The sequence below is a fragment of the Musa acuminata genome, chromosome BXJ1-11 (assembly GCF_036884655.1).
Source record: "Musa acuminata AAA Group cultivar baxijiao chromosome BXJ1-11, Cavendish_Baxijiao_AAA, whole genome shotgun sequence".
In the NCBI taxonomy this organism is placed as follows: Eukaryota; Viridiplantae; Streptophyta; class Magnoliopsida; order Zingiberales; family Musaceae; genus Musa; species Musa acuminata.
Window position 1 is genome coordinate 29,505,320 of NC_088337.1, and position 24,337 is coordinate 29,529,656.

Consider the following 24,337-nt stretch of genomic DNA (forward strand, 5'->3'; position numbering starts at 1 on the left):
ATTCTTGGCATGGGTTAGGTGCCTCTCGATTCTATCGGTGTTCGCCTAATACACGGAGTCAGTGAACCGATCGAAGAGGTATAAGCTTAATGTATCAGATAAACTAGGTACACACTTCGGGTCCCTCTTACGAGAGCCAAAGCCCTTAAAGCACACCTTGAGAGGGTGACAAATGATAGAGAGGACATTTTCAGTCAATCGTCACTTAGACAATGACTATCCTCTATCTATCTGCCCATGTGGACAAAGGTATAAGATAGACGTTTATATGTTAAGACTAGATATTTTTATTTATCGATCTAAATTAGTTACATAAATGGTTGTCGATCAAAATCAGAAATTCAATTCAAATTGATTTACTTTACATGAGTTGCTGTGCTTGAGATTTTTTCTTTTAATATGAGGGGATTGGATGTTCATTCAATACAACTCTTTTATGATAAATCTTTCGCATTATTCGGTGTCACCAACAAAAATTAGTCTCATGACAACTTTTATATTACCCAAACTATTGAGAGAATGAATCAATATGAGTAGAAAAAAGGTTTTAGGTTCCCGGAAGCAATTCATATGAGCTCTAATTCATAAATAGAAAATGGTTAGAAGAATATTTATTGAATGAATAATATTTCAAATAATGCTTTCCCTTATGTCTGAGTATTGATTAGTGGTGTAAAGCATTGTTAGTCTTACGATTATCGTATATATATATATATATATATATATAAAATCTCAAATGTATACGATGATCACACAACACTCTTAATATTTCTCGTCAGTTTAATCATCATGTTTTTATTTTATGAATAATATTTTAATTAATCTCTTCATCTTATTGAATAGTTGATACTTGAAGTTTCTACTTAAAACAACATCTTATCGATCCAATTTAACTATATTCTACTATCGATTATTATAATTATTTAAATTTTATTTTATATATTTAGCTATATTCCTACTCGATCTAAACCTTTAGTTTTTAAAAATTATTTATTTTCACTTAAACTCTCATCAATTAAGATAATATCATTAATAAATAATAAATATCAAGGAGATATATCGTGACTACTAAACTCATCTATTATCAATGTAAAAAGATAGACTTATTGTAAATCTTTAATATAATCATATTCTAATAGAAAACATTATTATATATTTCTATGATAATATCAATATAATTATAAAATATCTTTCTATATAAATATAAATAAAAAAATAAATAAAAAATATCATTTTCAGAAGAAAAAAAACATTTTACTTTTTGTAGCTTTTATAATTATAATATCGAGTTATTGTAGCATTCATATATTTTATGATTCGAATTAGATAATGTTAACGAGAAGACTTATGTGATGGATGTTAATCATATGTATATATGTGCTGTCATTGGACTTTAATATATTTATTTGCATGTATAATTGAAATTAATTAGAGATGGAACCATCGAACATTTTGGGTTGAGAAATCAATACAACATAGAAAATAAATATGGACAAGTAAATCTATAAGACGCCCCAAAGTGGGCAGGCGAGAGCGAGAGCACGTCGATTAATAGACACCCCCCTCTTCGAAGAGAGCGACCGCTCGACCTTGGCGGCTGCGCGCACTCGTCCTCTGCTGCGCTGCTTTCGCCCTTTCCCTCACCCCCCACCAAAACCCTAATCTCTGATCCGCCCTTCCACTTCGACCCCTAGCCCTAAGCGCGGGAGGGAGGTGACGGGGCTGAGAGGCGGGCAATGGAGGCTCCTCTAGGGCAGAAGCAACGGCCGCACGAGTTCCCCTCCATCACCCTCTCCCACCTCTCCTCCCCTGCTCCCTCCTCCGCCTCCGCCTCCGCCTCCGCCTCCGCCTCCTTCGCCGAGGATAACTCCGGCTGTCCTCGGCTGCGGATCCACCAGCTGAGCTCGCCCGACCCCGTTTTCGACCTCGATCTCCAGAATATTCAGGTTTTTCTGCTCTTTCACCTTCTCGTTTCCTATCCTTGGCGCAAGCTGTCGCTTCGGAGGATATGTTGTCTGGATCGTTCTTTTTTTCTATGGTTGGTTCTTTCTCCAGATATTCAAGTTAGGCCCTCTGGAGTTGCTATGCGCGAGCGAGGAAACGGGAGGCGACGATTCTGAAGAGGTATTGCTACTTTACTCCAAGCTCCCACTTGAATGAACGATATATGATTTTAAAAGTTTTAAGCGCAGAATGCTTCCGATTGTTTTCGAGGTTTTATCATGATTTCTTTACATCTGTGCCCAGTTCAGTCGAATGTTACCTTTTTTCACTTAACGAGTTTATTGCTCTCATGTTAGTTATGGTGTATCTCATACCAACAGAAGAATCTATGAAACTTAAACTTGTTTCCTTTTCAGCAGAAGTTGGCATGTTTTATCATAATTTCTATACAGCTATGCCCGGTTCAATCAGTTGTTTCTTTTTCTACTTAACTGAGTTTAAAGTTATGGTGTGGATCATAAGAACAGAAGCATATATAAACTCTATGTGTTTCGAAAAGTGAACAATTTGATTTATGCAATTCGATCATCACAGAGGTTTTTAAAACATTGCATCCTTGTGCCATCTTTTCTGAGAGTGGTGCTCCATTTCCTGTCCATGTGAAAAAAGAACTATTGCATAGTTCCTTGGACTTACCTTTAGTATCTGTCACTATAAAGTTATCCATCTGGTGATCATGAAATGTGCTGTCATGTTCTTTTAATTAAATTGATGTCTTCTATTAGTGTGAATTTAAAATTTTAAAAGCTTATTGTGGAAATATAAATTGAAGTACTTGTTCCCAAAATATTTTGCATCTGTTTTACACTGCAATGCTCATGGGCTGTTCATTTATTGTCAATTCTCTATATGCTTTTCCTGACAGTGTTACTGATCGTACCCGTGTTGTTTCCAACTAGTTTGTTTAACTTTTCCCTGGATCAGAACCAAATCCAAAACTACATTAATTTTCTCTGGATTTCTATGAAACAGAAATCATTTTCAAGAGCTTTTAAGATTGGCTTCGGAACAAAGGTTGAATGCAAATCTTTTTATTCAGCCTGCGAGCAGTGGAAACTTGGGGTGGTTGGTGCAAGAACTGGTATGACTTATTCAAATTTGCTTCCATTATGATATAATTTCCTGTATCTTTTGTTTTGAGTAACGGAAATTGCATATATCTTTAGATTTTAGTTCTTTTGAGTAAACTTTTATGTACAAAGAAAATAGTCAAAGTATAGTTTGGAAGTTGCAAGTCAAATATTTTTATGTTGAAATTCTTTTGGAGTTCATTTTTAAGAATATGCTGTATCATCTTGTTATTCACATGCTGTACAATCTTGTTATCCTATTCTAATGGTTCAGTTATTTAAGTATGACAAAACAATTTTCTATAGTTTTGACTAAGCAAGTCATAGTTATGATTGTGATTGTTTTTGTATCTTTTTCAGGTGAACCTTTGGCAAATGGAAGATTAACAGTTCCTAAAAGCAAATTTGATAACAAAATAGATACCACTTCTGCCAAAATGTATTTCCATTATTATGGACAGCTGCTACATCAGCAAAATATGCTACAGGACTATGTGAGAACAGGTCTGTGCTATATGAATATCATCAGTTGTCATCTGTTGGTCATTTGGGTTTAGGAATTAGGAAGTTATGATTTTAACAAACTAGATCAACTGATCACACTTCTACCTTTAATTTGCCCATTCATGACCAGTATCATGAGATCTTATATTTGTATTCTTATATTTTGTCTTTATATTTTAGGAACATATTATGCTGCAGTGATTGAGAACCGTGTAGACTTCCATGGTCGTGTTGTGGTTGATGTTGGTGCTGGTAGTGGCATTCTTTCATTATTTGCTGCCCAGGTGTGCTTAAATATTAGGGTGAAACTGTTCAAATTGTTTGACAACAAAAAATTTAGATTCTTTTGAATATTCAGGCTGGTGCCAAACATGTCTACGCTGTAGAGGCATCTGAAATGGCAGAATATGCACGTAGGCTTGTTACTGGAAATCCGTCACTCGGACAGCGGATAACGGTTTGATTTCACTTAGAGTTAATCACTGAAGTTTACATGTGGGTCTTCCCTTTGGTAACTAAATTTAGAACTCTTCTTACTTTGTGGCCTTTTCATCAATGATGATTAGGTTATTAAAGGTAAAATTGAGGAAGTGGAGCTTCCTGAGAAAGCAGATATTCTTATATCTGAGCCAATGGGTTAGTGCTTTTCACTTGATGCAAATGTTGTGATCACCTTTGTATTTTTCTCTACTTTGTTGCCATTTGTATGGATCCTTCGTTGGCTAAGCTTTGACTCCAAATTTGAAGTGATTAAGAACTCCTGCAAGTGAAAAAGAACCCTATAATCTAGTGCTGAATTTAGGCAGTTTGATATTTAACACTTTATACTGTGTGTGATAAATTTAGCATTTGGTTGTTGTGAAGAGCTTACTGGGTCTTGCTCGTTACATGTATTCTTTTCTTTACTTTTTGTTGAATGCAAATACTTACGGAGTAAATTTTTAGTTTCTCTCTGAAAGAAACGGGTAATCTCTTGCAGTAGCTATCTAATTGGCACGTACTTTTGGTTAGTATTTTTCCTCATTCCAATTATGGTGCATACCTACTGATCTGGTCTGTTGGTTGCTATTTACATTACACTGTAAGTTAGCACTTAACTCTGACTTTAACCATCTTGACATTTATAACCATGTTATTGAGACATTGGCATTCTTCCATGTCAGTTTAGTGATTGTTTACTATAGCCTTTTGGATAGTTACCGTTTGATGTTTTTTAAATTTCTTTACTATTCTGCAAAACCAATTAACTCACTACTTAATAGCTATTTGTTTTGTACTTTATAAAGTTAGCTACTTATGCTTTGGAATTTCCAGATTGATGAAACTAGAGTGTGTTATAATTTGATAAATATTTTGCTTTCCCCATGATTGCGTGCTCTCTCTTCTTGATTATTATTGCTTTATTTGCTTCAGGTTTGATGTTAATACAAGTTCAGTTGGAACTTTGGGGCAATTACCTTTATTGTTGGTTCATCTTATCATTGTTGTACATTATTTTCAGGAACCCTGTTGGTCAATGAAAGAATGTTAGAGACATATGTGATTGCAAGGGATCGGTTCCTTATCCCTGATGGAAAAATGTTTCCGTCTCTAGGAAGGTACTTAGAACTGTTCATAATTCCTACCCTTTTGCGAGGAACGTAATTTGTTTGAGATGCACTTATGCACATGACGCTAACTTACATATATATATATATATATATATATATATATATATATATTACATTTGTTCTAGTGCTCTTTGCTTCACATTGTTAGTTTTTAATTCATTTATCAATCTGTACTTTAGTGATTATAGGGCTTTCTTCTGCCTGATTGTCATATGATGAAAACTTCTTGAAATGAAATGACAATGTGCATCATGGTCCACAGGTTAAGGATTATCAGGGATTGGCCATGTTATGATATTCTTAAGCATTGTATATATATTATGCAAATCAACTCTGTTACAATGGAGAAAGTAATGAGATTTGATTTCTAAATCTCATCAAAGTAATAGAAAATATATTTTCATGTGAAAGTTTTAGAAGTTTCATCAAACCTATAAAATTTTATTTTGAACCTTGAATGATTATTTTCTGAAGATAAGTATTTTTAAGGATTGCTTAACATCAAAATTTCATTAGAATTTTGTAAATGAATTCCAAGCATTTCAAAACTTGGCATATATATATATATATATATATATATATATATATATATATATATATAGCTTTCCTAGTTTTAAATTGATAATTTCAACTCATTTTGATCCTTTAATCCGAAACCGCTTGATCATCTACCATCAGCTGATCCTGGCTCTGATTCTGTGAATTATGTTCATGATTAACTAAGGCTTTCTGAAGGAACAAGATACAATCTTTTATATATTTATTTATAAATTTTTTATGTTAATTATTTTACTTCCTTTCCTTTACTTACTACAATGAATAATAGAAAAATTAATAGCTATCATTGTCCTTTAGCTTGTTAATTGGTATAATATAGGTTGACCATCTGACCAGATTAGTGCTTAAACTCCTATCGTCCTTAAACACCTGACCATCTTTATTGAACTTGTCTATGGTTTCTGGATCTGTATTTGATTAAGAGATCTATATCTTTGTATTTCTCTTAGAAATTCTTTGAAGTTTATATTCAGTCAAGGAAATGGATATGTGATCTTGTATTTTGTTTGTCCTATAATTTTCTGTTTCTGTATAATTATCAACTGACTACTGACCTTGATTTATTAATTCTTCAGGATACATATGGCACCATTTAGTGATGAATATCTCTATGTGGAAATTGCAAATAAGGTACTTGTTGGAGATTGCAAATAAGTATCATTAACTGTATCATGTTTTTTAATTTTTTTTCTTCTAAAGATTCTGCTGACCCAAAACTACTACTAAATTTTGTTTGTGAATCGCACTGGTTAGAGTGTTCTTTCTGGTGTGGCATGGTTTACTTGGTAAATGAATTTGAATTCTTCCATAAGTTTTTGTTTTAAGTAATTTTTAAATTTGCTTTGCTTAGAAGTGCTGACATGGATTTGACTTTGAACTGCTTGTAAACGAATATTCTTTTTGTTGTTCATAACTTCTTGAGACATCCTTGCAGTCATCTGCATGTTGGTGCTTTTTAAAGATCTTGTGATGTTTGAAGTTGTAGAAAGTGCTTGTTCAAGTAATGGGGACAAACTAACTATGATTGTAAGGAAGGCCGATGGATGAAATGTAGGTATGGGTCTTGTGTATATGCACACTCTCAATTTGTGTGATGCACTAGTGTCCAATACAATAGAACTAAATCCTTACTATGAGCAGTACGAAGCTTTGTACTTAGTGACGTGCAACTCCTGTGAAAATATGAGGAGGCTATTATCTTGAGTCCTCAGACATTAAGCTTTTTTCCAGTGTTAGTTTTTAGTATAATCCAGCGATCTTTAATCTTTGAACCTATAAAGTGTGCTTGTGGCTGCATTAAGCTTCGACATTAGAAGGAACATGGAAAGAAACTAAAAATGAGAATAAGCACTTGAGGCTGCGAATATGTCTAATTTGAAAGATTTAAAGTGAAAAATGAAAATAATAAAAAGGTAAGAGCCTTCGTGTGGTTGTGAAACCTTTAGTTGTAAAAGAAGAAAAGGGTGAACAATGTATATCTCAATTGGTTTTGCAAATGTTTTTGGTCGTGATCAGTATAGGAGTTGAAGACGATGATGATCAATTGAAAAGTAAAAAAAATTAGTTCATCTATGAAGTATGAATAGATTGAGGGTGTATCTTTGACAGCAATCGATATATGCCTCTTCATTTATCATGAAAAATATTGTACAATAAGGCACTTGTTAAGTCTTATTTACCACATGTTCATATCATTACACAAATTAAACTTAACACTCTAAAATCCTAAACATGAAAGGTCCTTTAAACTTTTACAAAACTCATAAGTTCATATTTACCATCAACATTTTATTAGACACCAAGTGTACTTATACAATATAAACATATCATCCACTAAAGGTTTGTCCCAAAATCTTCTAGCTTTTCACTGCTTCAGCCCAATTTAAATATTTTAGCGAGCGATAAACTATCCTGAAAAATTTATATAGCAACGGAGTGAGCATATAAAGCTCAGCAAGCGACTAATATATATATCCATGGCGAAAGAGGACAGTTTCAAACAAATAAGGTACCAAATATAAGACAGGGATACAAGAGTTCATAGAGAGATTCAACGAATGCAGAATTACAATCTCATTTCATTTGAAGCATGTTTTGTTCATAATAAGGGAGTAAGGACTAATTGGAGCATATCAATGATGTAAGGAGTGTTTCAGAGCATATCAATGGCGTATGAAATGTTTTAGAACATATCAATGGCATATGAAACGTTTCGGAGCATATCAATGGCGTATGTAATGTTTCGGAGCATCTCAATGACAATGAAATATTCATTTAACTTGGATATGAGGACTGTTAATTCAAAATTAGCAGTTCTAAGATCCATATATGATAAAGTACCCTATTAAATATATGATATATGTTATACAAGAATCTGCCGTTGAATATAAAACAAACTAGATGTATGTTTGGACTCTCTTGGAAATCAAGTCATGTTTCTGTCTCGATAGAGATTGTCAAGGCCAAAAGCATATCATAACATTTTCAGATTGGTAGTCATTACAAATCCAGGATATAGCAGACATGCCTGGATCTGTAGAAGTTGTCAAGGTAAGAACCAAAGCAAACATGTGTGCATTTCCGTAGAGAATGTTGTCTGAGCAACATTGGTTGTGTGCCTGTATCAAATTTCAACTAGTTCAGGTGTGTGTCATCAGCTATATCACATTTTTAAGGGATAAGGGATATTATCCACTGACCAATGCTCCTTTTCAGATTATGTATAGGTACAGCAACAACATGCTTCATCTGTTCTGTAATTACTGAGAGGTCATTGCCCCAAATTGGAAACCATGGATTTTAGTTGGTCAAAAAGTGGGTAAATGGTAGAGCTTGTGTTGGATACATGAGTCGATTATGCATAGGATATGATGTGGGGGTTGCTTACACCTCAATTAGAGCCTAAACTAAGGCATGGACATTTGAAACTCACCTGAGCAATGGATAGGATGGTACAAACATGATTCAACTTGTAATAGGGTTTCGGTTGATCTGCTCAGATTGAACAACAAGTTGGAGTGATGGTGGTTGTTGCCTGCGATCATTGGTCTTTTTCTTTTCATTTTGCTACAGTACATTTTTGCGTCAATCTGAAGACGATTTGAGCTTAGTTCGAAGTACATATTATTCTTTTGAAGCAAGCCGATTACTTAAGCTCCATGCTTACATGTTCCCTTCAATTAATTTTTTCCTCCTCTGCCTCATCTTTGGTTTTGATATTTTTGTTTCATTGTATAATATTTAATCCTATTGGTGCTACTCCAATCAGGGATAATGACAAAGGGGGGCGCACACTCTCCCTGGTTTTCTTTGAAATTATATCTTACTTTAGTATCTACAATTTCTGCACCTCCTAAGTATTATTTTTTCCAAAGAGTTCCCATTGGACTTTTAGTTTGGAATTCCACATCATCTTTGTCCAGTTATAGAGGTTTTTTCCATGTTCCTTGAGGTAGTCTAGGATTTGATTTCTCAATGCTTTCTATAGACATTTTCAATAAAGAAGTTAGAACATATCACAATTATAAGCATATGGTCTTGACCCTTTGATCACCAACTATTTTCTAGTAAGTTATAGACCCTCAAGTAAACACAAGTGGCTATGAACAATGCATAGATGAGCTGTTGCCTGACCGGTTTGACTTTTGGTATTCAGGAGGTACATCCTTTCCCCGAGTTCCCAAGTTTTCAAGGAAAACTTCCATCAAGTATCTAAAGTCTTGAAAGTCCACCTATAAGTAGCAACACTGCCAACTTATGAATAGATCTGTTATTTTGTTAAAAAAGACATTCATGGTAGTCATAAGTCATAGCATCTTGTGTAGCAAATTGCAGCCAATTTTCTCATTCCAAGATTATCAAGGACAAATTGTTCAACTTAAATCCTCAATTGTCTTTTGACTTTGGTGTCTACAATTTAAAAAAAAATGGAATATAGTGAAATTGAATTAGTGTTGCATTTACTGTTCTATTGATTGTTGCATTTACTGAAAGGTGCCTTCTTATTTGCTGATATCCCTTTCTATTGATTGTTATTTTCTTACTTCTACTCTTTATCCTACTGACTGGCATATTTACTATGCATGATTAACTGAGTGCATGCATCATTCATTGATGGACATTATCATATCTTCCAGAAATTTTAGGCTTTTATGCAAATAACTTCTTTACCTTTTTTCCTTTATTCACTATTGGATAAGTTTTCATTTATCATTGATCTGTGGGGGCTTAAAGATAAGACTGATGAAAACACCATATAGGATTCGTACTGATAGGTTCAGGAGTGGTACCATCTGGAACAGGCACCAAACAGGACAGTTTCTTCTTCTTGTTTTTTCAGTTTTTATATTTTTTTTTGTGAAACTCAGTCCTGACATGAGAGTTTCAGTATGCCGGTATGGTACTGTTCGTAAGCTCCTAACCCTGATTGTGTAGTACTTGGTACATGAAATTACAAACGTCGATTGGAACTACTATTTTGTAAAATGCATCGTCTTTCTGTTACAATTTTTCTTGTATATTCAGTATTTCTCTATTTGGTTTGGGTAGTAATGACTGCTGATTTTCATCAGAAATGTCAGCATGCAATATGCATTACCCTGATATATACATAACATGCTTCACTTGTGTACTGTAGGCCCTATTTTGGCAGCAGCATAATTATTATGGTGTTGATCTTACTCCTTTATATGGTTCTGCTTTCCAGGGATATTTCTCTCAGGTTTATCTTGCTACTTCTGTGTAATTTTTTATGTTTCTATTGTATGCATTTCTAGATTTTTTTCTTTCTTTCAAGATGAGCCATGTTATGAGTTTACTGACTGGGAAGAAAGCTTGACGTTAATTTGATGTTTCAGTAGAATGCTTACGATTTTTGTGGTCCTTGGTTTTAAATATTCTATATGTTTTCAGTCTTAAGCATTTATTTTAGCTCATGCTATTTCTATTTTTAATCAATCAAACTTTTTTTTATTTGTTTGCTTGAACATAAGATTGACAATATATAGATTATAGTGTTAGGTAGCAGTATTTCTTTGTTGTTTGCACACGAGTACTTGGTAAGACAACAATCGTCTTATGCTGCTGCTGCATATTTTGGTCAATTGCAGCAACCTTGTTATTTGCTGCATGTTGTGAAAATTTGACTTGTCAAACTGGCATATTTCCCAAGTTGTGGAGATCATACCTGGAATAGTTGCTTGATTGCATCGAGTGGGATAATCATTCGTAATACATCTAGAACAGTTTGGTTGGATAGATAGGCTTATGCAGTTTAACTTCTTACTGTTGTAGTTACGCATCTGGGTGGCTTCCTTTGAGTTTGTGTTGTAAATATGTTCTAGTTGCTCTGAGAAATGTGCAATCCTTTGTTAAGTTTGAGCATCATTTATAACCTTTTTGCGGTAGTATCTTTTCTTTGTCATAGGCTAAATATGCTTAAATAAATATATTAATTTTAGACAATGTTTTTGCACTTGATATTTTTAATCTTGTGGTAGATTCTTTGTGTAGTTTAAGACATTCATTAAGCTGTCATAACCAAAGTAAATTATCTGAAGTTGGATATTCTAAAACATATTTTGTGGAACCAGGTAGCTTATTCAATTTTTAAAATCAATATTTAAGGGTTCTGATGCTTACCCTTGACTGTTAGTTGTCCTTCAGTGCTCATTCAGATAATTCTCCATCATTGTTGGTTTAGTTAATTGTCCTCCCGTGCTCCTGCTTTAAATATTGAAAATGGGCTGGGTAACCTGGTACTATGATAAGTAGGACAACATGTTCAATAGTGATGCAGATGAGGTTTTCGAAAATATAGAAATAACTGTGGTCTTCTTTTCTCTAGATTTGATGAGCATCTGATATAACTAATGGATTACAGCTGTATTGTACATGTTGGCATCCTTCACTTTATTAATTATCTTGCTAATTGGTTCCGTTATCATCAAGCCACCCTAGACATGAGGCAGGAATACTGAGTCTAGGACTTGAGTGTTTTTTGGGTGGGATGCCAAATTCCTTTAATCTTTTGCCAGTAGCCACTTCTTTTTGACATGAACCTGAAGCATGATCAGTTCGCAATCATAATCGGTTTAGTTGATTTTGTTTGATTTGAGTTATGATACTGATTTTTTTGTACCACCATCTTTTGTTCAGCACATGATATATTGCTATTGGTGCTCTGTTTTGTTTTATGTCATGTATCATATAACTTTATGAATGTTTGAAGAATGCAACCTCTAATTACATTTATTTATTTATTTATCATTAAACAGCCTGTGGTTGATGCATTTGATCCAAGGCTACTAGTTTCTCCACCTATAATCCACACGCTAGACTTTACTTCCATGAAGGTAAAAATTTTACTAGTGGATTAAGATTTATATTTATATTATTTGTACATCGTTACATTCATTTCTCTTATCGATTTAATAGTAGTTGGAGTTTGACATTATAAATTTATGTATTTCTGATATCATTTATCCTGTTGACAATGTGAACTTTGATGACTGACATGTTCTGGTGTGGCTTGCTGGATAACTGCTTTTATTTTTTTTAACTTTAACTATTATTATTTTCTTGAAATCTCAAGAAAAATAATTTTAGTTAACTTTTCATCCATGGCTCTTAATTGTTCAGGAGGAGGATCTCTATGAAATTGATATTCCTCTAAATTTTGTATCATCTGTGGGCACACGTGTGCATGGCCTGGCTTGCTGGTTTGATGTCTTATTTAATGGGAGGTAATTACATACGTGATTGTGTATATTTTGTATCTATTTGTTCTTTTGAAACTTGTGTTGGCTGCCGAAGTTTTCCTCCTAACAATGGTATTATTTATCCTTTTTTTTTTTGCAAAGCTTGAATCTAGTTTTTGTTGCAGACATTACTTGTCCTTAGATGATGACACTTGTCATTGCATGGATACTAATGTTTCTCCTCCTAAGCTTAGATTCGCCGATGCTCATCTACTGGGTTATATCGTGTGCATTAGTCCGTGAATAGTTTGAATTATACTGGAACATTAATAAGTTTGTGTAGCCTGCAATCGTGGTATGTGGGCAGGTAAAAGGGACAACCAAGAAAACCATAATTTTCAAGATCAACCAAGAAAACCATACTTTGAAAGATTGACCAATTAAAATCACGATCAACTAGTTCCAATCAGGATTTGATTGATCCTCAGGTGAAAGGGTGAACTAAGAAAACCATAGTTTGCAAGATCGGCTGATTTAAATCAGGATCAACTAGTCTCAATCAGATTCTGGATGATCCTTGGATATAGTGTGTTTCTGCTGGATTCTGGTATTCATGTGCAAATATGGAGGAAAGAAGGGATAAATTGACTCACTAGATGGTGCTTCATTGGATACCCCTGACAGCAAAAATTCATAATTGGAAACCTTTGTTCTATCATGCCTGTGACTTTTGCTTCTACCATCCTTGAGAGTAACGGTCAAATCTGCCATTGAGATGGCCAGGGGTTTTGCCAAAGACTTAATCTCTAATATGATCAAATGGGAGCTCTTAGAAGTGTGTCCCCGATCTATTCCAAGAACAAATATCTTTATCAATTTTAATATAAATTATTTTTTTGATATAAAATATTTTTAATTGTATATAACCTGTTTTAAGCTTTTGATAATATAACTTGGAACTTTTAGAGAGGTTTTAGCTGTACTTTTTTTAAAATTATTTTCTCCAGTTCTGAGCCTACTGATTTTAACAGTATATTCACTAGCTGATTCTGATTCTGATTTCAATTTTAATTTTGCGAACTGTGAACAAAACTTTTATTCGACAATAGAGAAAGGGTTTTACTGTTAGTTCAATTAAGGATATTGGTTTAACTAAAGTTTAATGTCGGGAATAGATTCATATAGCTAACCCCAAATAGTGGTTTGTGGTTGGTCAATTTATATCTAATGTGAATATGTTGGGTCCAATGCTAACCCTTGGTGATTTGTGTATCCCCCTTCCGTTCTAACATATTTTAAGGCTCTAATATCTCATATATCACTTTTGTAAACAACTTATAGATTCACCACATTGTTCTTTGGTCTCCTCGATAGCAAAATTTGATGAAAAACTATTTAGTGTGAATGATACAAATTGTGTTTTCAACTTGTATTATGCCTTTTTTATTGGTAAGTACTTGTATCATGCCTATATGCTCCAGCAGCATATTTTGAAAGCATTCTTAACATATATTTTAATTTATGCTAAAAGAGTTCTTGTTTGAGCCATTGGTATGTAAGAACATCTCATATTGTTTTTGTGCACCCATATAAATGATATGAATACATTCTGCAGTTCTGTTCAAAGATGGCTTACCACAGCTCCAGGTGCTCCTACAACTCATTGGTATCAACTACGTTGTGTCCTTGCACAACCAATATATGTCATGGCTGGGCAAGAGATAACTGGGCGGTTTCACCTCGTCTCTCACAGTGCACAGAGCTATACAATTTTCTTGACTATGTCAGGTTGGTCAATGTGTGTGGTTCTTGGCTGCTTGCTTGTGCCATCTTTGTAAACATGCCCTGAAAATGCTGATATGCTTTCCGCAATCTCTGAAAAAGCTAAAATGTGGGGAGCTGGTGCTGAACAAGGAGGAATACTGCAGACGTCTTCCTGCAAATTTGATCTTAAGGAACCCTACTATCGGTTGTCTCAACCACAACCATATGTGTTGCAGCAAGATCAGCAGTCAAACCAACAGCTTATGCAGTCACAGGTAAGAAAACATGATCTGCTTTACTGTTTATGAAGGGCAAAGTTTTGAGACAGTGATTGGATCAAATCAGTTGATCTTGTTAATCTTGACACTTGAAATTTTCTGATGGAACAGGAAATATCCCCAAGCATTCAGGATGGGACTGGTCCCAGCATAGCGGTCATACCATCACATATCCCCGAGTCATTGAATCAATAGAAACAAATGCAATTTTCTGCCGCCCAGGTTTGTAAACTAACATGCTTGGTACCAATCATTTGTTCCCCCAATACCCAACATACAGCTGTAAATTTTATGAACTTGCTACTTTGGTACTCTCTGCGTCATGTTGCATTATGCTACAGTGTGCCTATGCAAATCGATTAATTTAATGTAATAATTTCAAGATCTAACGCATGCTCTGTGGTTTGGAATGATTTCAAGTTCTGAAGGTGTTCTTGAATCCAGGTTATCTGAAGGTGCTCTGTAGTTAATTCGAATTCGGCTCACCTCATGTGTTGGTCTGCCCTAACCACACTGTTGTTATTATAACAACTGTTACTTAGTTGCTCTGTTTTAATCTTCAGTGAGAAGCAAGATCAAGATTTGAATGCTAATAAATCAGACTAAAACGGAATTATGAAATGCGCTTTTATATATGCATATATAAATGAGTGCTTGATATCTATATTAAGAAATAAATGAAATTAAGATTAAAAAAGGTTAATCCTGTGGCATAAAATTTCTCAGTTCGTACCTGACGTCATGTCCCGGACGAGCACTGGCCTTACCCGATAAGGTTTCCCCGCGATCACGATATTTTCTCTCCGCTCTCCTCAATTATTCATTCGAAATTGTATCCAAAATAAAGGAGATTTGATAACATCTTTTTTTATTATTTATAATGTTTATTTTATTTTTTTTAAAAAAATATTTTTATGATTTTCATCTACAAATGGATATGAATTTTTTTTTTCTTGTTTTTTTGAAGAGAAGAAAGTGACATCGAGTGATGTCAGACAATATCGAGAGACGTTCGTGGAATAACATTAACTAACATCATGAGGGCGTATGTCGATCGAGGAAGTAGCGCCAAATGTTGTTAGAGTAAAGTCTTCCTCTTCGTTCAACAATGAGTGACATCTGATATCATACGATCAATTGTGACATCGAGCGATGCTGTACAACGAAGTAGTGTTGGTGCAATTAGGGTTTCGATAGATGAGATTAGGGGTTGAGGAAAAAAAAAGAATGAAAATTGAGATTGTGAATAGTAAATTTAGTTTTTATATTTTTTTAGGAGATCGTTAATAGTACGAAAGTAATCGATAGGAAGGAATTATCAATACAAAGGAATTGTCAACAGCGAGAGGGGACTATATATATATATATATATATATATATAGTCTCGCGGTTTGATCGAGACAAACCCTAGTGGACGGAACCCTGGTCTGATCCTCGCTTCGTCTTTTCGATTTAGATCATTTAGCGGTGGCAGCAGTTGTCGATGTTCCCGATGAGGGTGGGGGAGTGGATCGAGCGCGGGGGAAGCCCCTGGCGGGATCAGGCTCGGGCGCTGCAGCTCCGCATCCGGGACCGTTTCCGGGTGGCGGTGGATCGCCGCCGCCGGTGGCACGTCGAGTCCGATTATTCTATGACCCTACAGCGGTGGTTCCGCCGCGTCCTGAGCGTGTGGGCGGATCAATCCCCTGGTGCTCTCGCTTCGCCTGTGAGGTTCTACCGTAAGAAAGGTTGGTCTTTTGTCCTCCTCTTTGTTTATTCTACCTAGCAGGGATCTTGACTGGGATGATAATTTTGATTTTCTTAGTGGACTCAAATGTGATGGCACAGGGAGTTGTAGGTGATGACGAACTTGTTTTCTTAGTAAAAGGATAGCTTAGTAAATACCAGAAGCTTAGAATTCTAAGGCGACGTCTTAAGATGATGTAGGATAGAGTTAGAAATGTTTAGGATGTTGCTTGATTGTAAAGGTGTTTCTCCTCATTATGCTTTTTTCATCAAACAGGGATATAAGCAAAGTGTTATTAGAAGTTGAGGAGAAATCTGGGCATGAAAAATTAGAGAAGATCAACATAAGGTATGGAGTACCCACATGATGATAGGTAAAGTGTGTCCAAACAAACACAAATAAAATCATAGCATAAAGGATGTATTTAATAGTTTTCGAATGTTTCATACTTTATAGTGAATAGTTTGTTTGATTTAGGGAGTCTGTTATGACACTTATAAAATTTGTCTTCCATTGAAGTTCAAGTTTATTGTGTACTGGATAAAGCTTCTCTCTATTTGTCAAGGTTTTCATGAAAAATGATTAGCAATTTAGCAATGTTGTGGGAACAGCTACTAAGATATTTTATCATGCAACTGCAGTTGACAAGGATGCTCATGTGAATGGTGACTCAACTTTTGTTCGTATGCTTCAAGCTTTGGCTGTTCCTTTTATCGGCAATGCTTGCTATGTTTTTATGCATGGCCTCAATGATGTCAAGGTATGGTTTAATTATATTTAAGCTTTTCTGAAATTTGGCAATCATATCAATTTATCTAAATGTTCTTGTAAGTGGTGCAGATATATGGTGCAGAAAAGTTACATCAGGCTCTAAAGCAAAGACCTGAAGGCAAGTCCCTTCTAACGGTAAGGAGCTAATTACGCAATTATGCCAAAAAATTCAGTCATTCTGGTTTCTTTCTTGAAATGTATTTTAAATGTTGAACTCTTGAGAGTTTGTATTGAACTGTTTGATTTTTTTGGCTTAGCTTTACAGAGTCTTGTCTGATTAACTGTGATTTTCCTGATGTAGCCTTCTCATATTGCACCTGGCTCTACATCATCTTTGCACTTGTTGGAACTTAAATCCAAATTCTTTCTGCTAAGATAACTTCTGTTCAAGTTCAAAAAGAAAAAGGGTGGGGTTCCCACTATTTGTTCTTGAAGCTATGGATTTCAGTGACAACATATAAATGATAGAGGATACAAAATATGTTAATTTTCAAGCTTCTTTCTGCCTGCACACAGTATTGCCTGAGTGCAATGAAAAATTGTCTAGTTTCAACAACTTGTGTGAAAGAAGAACATCCAAGACATGGTTGCTCGGAGTTGCATCATTATGCTCAGACTACATAAATCATTCATGGAGAACTTACTGGCTGGAGTTATTTTCATTTTAATTATTCTTGTTACCATCCTATAATGCCATTCTATGCAATATAATTTCTTTGCTGTGCATGTGCCGATTCATGAAACTTGTTATCAGTGTCTTGCCAGAAGAGTCCATGCAGGTGTTCATGGAATGTCATGGCCAGCATGTTAAGACCTTTTACTAGTGAACTTGAAAGCCTTCATGAACAGTAATGCTTGTATTGGTTTGTGCCACAAAACTCATTATTTAATGGTGCAGACACTCTGATCGATTAGCTTAATCTTTTAGTTTTCTCAATTTGCTTTGCCTTTGGTGCTTGCATGCCAGTAATGAGGCACTATGTAATGCTTTGTCTTAAAAATATCATCTTTTGTCTTCCAGGTTAGCAATCATGTAGCAGCTGTGGATGACCCACTTGTGATTGCTTCTTTGCTTCCACCAAGTGTCATGTTGAATGCTCATGATTTAAGATGGACTCTTTGTGCAACTGATCGTTGTTTTAGGAATCCAATGCTCTCTGCATTCTTTCATTGTCTCAAAGTTCTACCTGTTTCACGTGGTGATGGTATCTATCAAAAGGTATCTTATCATTCTATTACTATATCATCGAATTGTTTGAACATGTATATGTTTAGTAATGCAAAAATATAGTTTTACTTTTTTATTTTACTCGAGTTAAGTTGAGTGCATTGCATTTGGGTTGAACGAACTATGAAGAACTCTCTTTCTCCCTTTGGAAGGGGCTATATGATTTGTGTACGTGTATGTGTCCATGTCTTTTACGGGGGCGTTGTTTGGCGACCTAGCATCAATAGTTAATCTGAGACTGGTAGACAAAAAAATTGGAAAAACAACCTGGATGCTTTATTTTAATGACATCCTAGTATTTCATTGGTACAAAAGTACAGTTTATGATTCATATTCTCAAGATGAAAAATCTAAAACTATACTAAGCAATGCACCATGAGAGATAAAATTTCATCAAGCATGTTTTTAAAAATAACTTGAGTTTCTATGGGTTTTCCTTCTTTCATGAACCCACCATTCCTTGCTTTAAAAAAAATATATCATGGGTTTTTAGTAGCAGTGAGAAAGAGTTTTTTTTTTCAGGTCCACGCCTCGTGCCTCTTATTGGATCTCATCTGCTATTTGTTGTCATACAAGTTTCTTAGATGTGTTGTATATCTAATCTAATATTTCAAAGTTGTACCCCAATTGTCTTTGTCCCCTTGCCCTGTGCATTGTTTGATAGCCTTATCGGCTTTACATTATCCATTTTGGCATCCATAAATTTTATATTTGTTTTGTGTTTATCTTTTTCTAGGGAATGGATACTGCTTTATCCAAGCTGAACAATGGTGGATGGGTTCATATATTTCCAGAAGGAAGTCGATCTAGAGATGGTGGAAGAACCATGGGTGATGCTAAGAGAGGAGTTGGGAGGTAAGATATAACATGCAAATGGATTGTATTTTCTTGATTTCGACATGTAACAAACTAACAATAGCTGGAATCAAATAGTAGTACGTATTATATTTATGCTAAATCATTTTATGTCATCCATGCTCATGGGATTTATATTTCTATTGAATTTCGGGCATGGGCAAGACAGTTCTGTTTCAAACAAGAGTAATTGGTTTTTGCCAACTCTTGGAGATTGCATAATGAAGGGCTGTCCAATGCATGAGGCTCCCATTATTTGGGTTGGGTTTTGCATTCAGCTTAGCATCTGGAAGTAGATGGGTTATTTTCATGACATGAACTTGAGTGACCCAGGTTGGATTGGAGCAACAAAGCCCCTAAGATTGCAGAAATTAGTTATATATGTGCAATGGCTGATTTTTTAAGTGATCAATACTCCTTCAGTTTGTGCCCTTATGTGCAAATTTGGCACATAGATGTGATATTGTTACCCTTTTATGCTCTGGAATTTTCGTTCCTTTTTCTTGTTGTGAAGGAACCTTTTTTGCTTATAAATGATTGTCAAGCTCATAGAACTTGCATGCGTATTCAATCAGCAACACAGCCTTGAAGCTAATGGAACTGGACATAAGCAGAAAAAAACTATTCCCAAGCAATTGATACCTCTGATTTTCTTCAATGACAATCTCAGCTTCATGTCTGATATGTCACTTCTTTTTGTGTTAGCATCCCCTTGTTTAATGGTTCCATTGATGTCGCGGTGGTGGTTGTTCTGGGTGGATATGGCCTTATTTAGATTTTCTATTTTTGCAGACTGGTGATAGATGCGGACACTGTACCTACTGTTATTCCCTTTGTCCACACTGGAATGCAAGAAATCATGCCTATAGGAACAAACTTTCCAAGGATTGGAAAGCAGGTAAGTAAACAGTTATGTCCTCTTTGTCAGCCCTTGGTGACAAACTTTGCTATATTTTGTTTTTCAACTATATATTTGATGCATAAAAACTGAGTCATATCTCTTCGTCTTTTAATAGTTATTTCTTGTATATGGCTTGCAACTCATTTGTAATCTCAAATTCGAGTTGCATGCAGGTTACAGTGCTTATAGGGGATCCAATTTTCTTGGATGATTTGCTCATTGATAAGGATGATCCCCAACATGTTTCCACTGGAATTTTATATGATGCTGTCACATCAAGGATTGGTCGTCAACTCCAAGAGCTGAAGGTCCAAGTAGATAGACTGGCACTGGAACAGCGATTGGAAGTCAGGGACTACTATTCTGTACATGATAGAGAACATGGATGTGGAATTTGGCAGCAGGTTGATTGGGAAGCATTTGGTATTGAAAACTACATGCTGGAGGAACGTTCACAGATAAGTAGTGGAGTAGCAGATGATCAGCCCATGCGAATACATGACCGATCCCACACAACAAATTCTCCTCGGGTTATTAGGATGGGGTTCTTTGATGAAGGTGGCATCATCTCCAGAATTCGTGGTTATATGAATCCGTCTGAGCTAATGGGATTTGCTGCTAGAGGATTGTTTATAAATGGCAGGATAAGGGACGAGAGCCGTGAAATTGTTCGAGATGTGAGTCCACTGAAGGCCTGGAAACAATTTCTTGAAGGGAACATGTTCCAACAATGGAACCGGTTGTGATCCCGGTCAAGTTTATGTAGATTTTAACTGCAACATTACATCAAGATCCGCAGAGGAGAGCAGTGTGCTGCCTGTGGCTAATCTTGATATGTTGTTCTTATAAATTTTGATGTTCTTTATTCAGTTTGGCTGATTTTAGTCGTTTGAATGCCATGATGCTGATCCAAATAAAATTGTTTCGGAAGAACAAGTGTATTTGGCTTTCAATTATCTTGAAAAATGCAACTTTATTTTTTTTTGATATTTTACCAGAAAACCCTTACTATTGGACTTTTTACCTTTGGATAATTGGTTTTTATCTCGAGCTTTTTTTTTTTGTCATTTTGATAAAAATATCCTCTGCACTTCATCAGTCACCCTCAATCGTCGTCGTCTTCGTCCATCGTTAATGGTGTCATTTCACCTCCGACCCTTGCTCCCATTGCGAGCTAGGTCGTCCATCACCTCCTTTCTCTTTTTTCCTTCTTGACCAACACTTGGAACTAAGTATCTAACGAGGTCCACATCTATGACTTCAAGGACTTTGTCCACATCTATGACTTCAAGGACTTTGTGTGGAGGGTGCATCATGTGTTGGTATGTTTGATACAGCTTGATATATATTATATCAATAGTTGGTGCACCAATATGGACCAATAATACGAATCTTCTTTGCATGCACGACATTGGATGTAGCGAGATATATATTATATCAATAGTTGGTGCACCAATATGGACCAATAATACGAATCTTCTTTGCATGCACGACATTGGATGTAGCGATGGTGTATCATGTGGCTACTGACGTGTGGGCATCGTTACTAAATATGGTGTTGGGGCAAGACAAATGTCAAGGAGCAGATGAGTTGGAGGTCGACACAGCTCTACATGTGTTGACTAAAAGAGGACATAACGACACTTTTGAATGATAGAGGTGGTGATAGAAGTGTTGGAGGAACACGATGGTGGTACCACTCTTGGTGGCATGATGCTGATGGGCTCGGAGAAGCACAGTAGGGAGAGGAGGGGGAAAAGAGAGGAAGGATAGGATGAGGGGGAGGAGACAATGGGCAAGTTGTGGGAGCATAGGGTGGAGGCAATAGAGGCGATGACGATCGGAGGCCAACTATCGGAGGATGATAAAATATTTTTGTCAAGGTGATAAAACCAATTATAAAAGCCACTTTTACCTAAATCTTCCTCGTATATGTGTGTGTTTTGATAATAGTATTATAAAAAGATATGAGGCAAATATAATTCATAGTCAAAATAAAAAACCTTTTTTGTGATTTATAATTTGCCTTTTTTTCCTCTCACAATATGATTTAATTAGCAAATATCAAATGTTGTGCACGCATCATTTATTAGCCGGTCTTATAACATGGCTAATGGGCCGTGCTAAGTGGGGTTGCCATAGCGGTTGGAGTCTCTTCGGACTGCTCGAGATGGGGGCAACGGAGGCGATCGCGGCGTACCGCGCCCTTCTGAGAGCGACGCGGGAGTACTTTCCTGGGGACAAGTTGAGGCAGGCGGAGGCGGCGGTGGTGATCCGGGAAAGGTTCGAGAAGAACCGAGGCGTGACGGCCGAGGCGGATGTCAAGCTTCTGCTCGACGAGGCCCGCGAGGCCTTCGACTTCATGTCCCACATGATCGAACAACTAAAGCTCATCCCCTCTGGCGGTTACGGTAATGATTCCGACAAAGTTCCGAACTTTCTATTTTCTCTGTGATGGTAACCCTTTCAGTTGCTGTTTCCCTTGTTGCGAACATCTGATGACACTTAAATGTTATCACATGGTGCTTTGTTGATAGAAGAATATGATGATCAATTACTTGGCTTTTGATGGGACGCTGAAGAAGTTATTTCTATGAATTATTTCTTGCAAGAGTGATTTGGTTTCCTATGCATCATTTCTGTAGTTGGTCATTTGTGCTATAGATTTCCCCTTTAATCACCTAATTCTTCTTCTGCAGTTGTTAAACCTACGAAGTAACATGCTGGAGCAACGCTGGAGATTCCCTCAGAAGATGTTCTTTCTAAGTCTACCTAAGGAAGTTTTTGGCTGATTGCATCCTTCAAAGGTAATCGGCCATCGTTGTTTCAGGTTAAGCTTTAAATGAGTTGGTTTTTGGAATACTGTCTGTCCTGTGAAGATGTTCACATGGAGTTAAAAGAAAACTATTGTCTAACAGTTGGGTTACCTGTTCTTCGAGCTCCATTTATATGGCAGAAGGAAAATAGGACTATTAAGTTTTGTGATCTTTGTGTTTGGAGAATTAAAATTTTTATCCATGTTGATGTTCTTATTAACTTGTAGGGGGCTATGGTGATTTGTCTTGAATAAGAAGCCTGTCTTTAATAGCCAACCAGAGCATGAAAGCATGTTTAAGAGTCCTGCCAAACCAAACAACATTATGTGACCAAATTTAATTGTGCTCTCTAGTCTCTAATATGTAAGAGACCAGTTCTGTACCGAAAAGATTTTTCAACATTGGGAATCCAGACTTCTCTGTCATATAATGTTCAAACAACTGCTAGTCTGTTTTTCTTTAAGATGTGCTACCTACTCATTTTCATCCAAAGGTGGCCTCAAACTCATCAAGATTCAAAAGGCATATTTTGTTTGAAATTCTGCCCAGTCCTTTTGCTCTACCTCTGTGTTTTTGTTTTATTTTCAAGTTATCAGCTAAAAGACAAGTCGACATCCTAACAATCAACCTTCAGTTTCCCAGAATTTGACTTTGAAGCTTGCAACCTATCCTCTTCTTCGCTAATAAATAAGTGTTTAGATAAAATGTTATATATTTTAGCATCTGAACATATTCTTTTGATTCAACAACCTCTAACTATTTCATTCTAATGCCATCAATACTATTTCAGAGACGCTGATAAAGGCAGATGAATCATCATTCCTCTTTTGCTTCTTTCCCAACTATTTCAATCATATTCAGAACAGAAACCTTGGTACCATTTCCAGCAGTATTTGGTTTGCATCACACACTCATTCACAATATATTATTGACCCTCCATTCATGCATAGTTTCTTTGCTGCTTAATGTTGCAGATGATATTAGTATGACCAAAGATATGTAGTAGCAGTGAGTATTTTATTGACATATAATTCATGGTAGACATCCAACAAAATTCTGAAGCTGTGTCAAAGATTTATATTGCTTAAGACAACTTGACTGAGTTCTGCAAATGACGTATTATTGTCTCAATTTAACTTATTTAAATTTATACTTTTTAAGAATTGGATATTTAGTATATGAAAATGTTGGATTTGTAACTGTTAGACATCACCAAGTACTTAGAATCTTATATAGCATCCTAAAGGATTTGAGTCATTTGATGCTCATAACTACTGGCTTTTGATGCACCAGCATAAGGTAGAATTTACTTTGTAAAATATATAAGACTGCATGTGGTAGTAACTTATTATGGAAAATTTTACTTGCTTAAATTGCAAGCAGTGAAGATCTTCTATATTAGATGGCATGTAGAAAGTAACTTATTATGAGAAATTTTACTTGATTGAATCTCGAGCAATGAAAATCATCTGATTCAGTTGGTGTTGGCAGTGAAGAAACTCATCACACTTTAGTGATTTAGTCAAGACTTACGAAGTTGGCATTTGATTTGAG

At 35.7% G+C, this 24,337-nt stretch overlaps 3 protein-coding genes across 3 annotated transcripts; all 3 read left to right on the top strand.

The window, feature by feature from the left end:
• The first annotated feature begins 1,525 nt into the window (after positions 1 to 1,525).
• Positions 1,526 to 14,875, top strand: LOC135597562 (probable histone-arginine methyltransferase CARM1). Its single transcript, XM_065090691.1, has 15 exons — positions 1,526 to 1,946; positions 2,056 to 2,124; positions 2,977 to 3,085; positions 3,435 to 3,578; positions 3,759 to 3,862; positions 3,937 to 4,035; positions 4,145 to 4,214; positions 5,080 to 5,176; positions 6,322 to 6,376; positions 10,383 to 10,466; positions 12,022 to 12,099; positions 12,386 to 12,489; positions 14,060 to 14,232; positions 14,329 to 14,483; positions 14,598 to 14,875. Exons 1-15 carry the CDS (start codon positions 1,737 to 1,739, stop codon positions 14,679 to 14,681), a joined length of 1,635 nt encoding a protein of 544 aa, XP_064946763.1. The 5' UTR covers positions 1,526 to 1,736; the 3' UTR covers positions 14,682 to 14,875.
• Positions 14,876 to 15,864: 989 nt separating this feature from the next.
• On the top strand, positions 15,865 to 20,836 carry LOC135597563 (uncharacterized). Its single transcript, XM_065090692.1, has 7 exons — positions 15,865 to 16,213; positions 16,854 to 16,972; positions 17,053 to 17,118; positions 18,005 to 18,202; positions 18,948 to 19,066; positions 19,859 to 19,964; positions 20,141 to 20,836. Exons 1-7 carry the CDS (start codon positions 15,970 to 15,972, stop codon positions 20,711 to 20,713), a joined length of 1,425 nt encoding a protein of 474 aa, XP_064946764.1. The 5' UTR covers positions 15,865 to 15,969; the 3' UTR covers positions 20,714 to 20,836.
• A 1,229-nt stretch (positions 20,837 to 22,065) lies between these two features.
• LOC103971963 (uncharacterized) lies at positions 22,066 to 22,952 on the top strand. Its single transcript, XM_009386132.3, has 2 exons — positions 22,066 to 22,378; positions 22,667 to 22,952. Exons 1-2 carry the CDS (start codon positions 22,081 to 22,083, stop codon positions 22,684 to 22,686), a joined length of 318 nt encoding a protein of 105 aa, XP_009384407.2. The 5' UTR covers positions 22,066 to 22,080; the 3' UTR covers positions 22,687 to 22,952.
• The last annotated feature ends 1,385 nt before the right edge of the window (positions 22,953 to 24,337 follow it).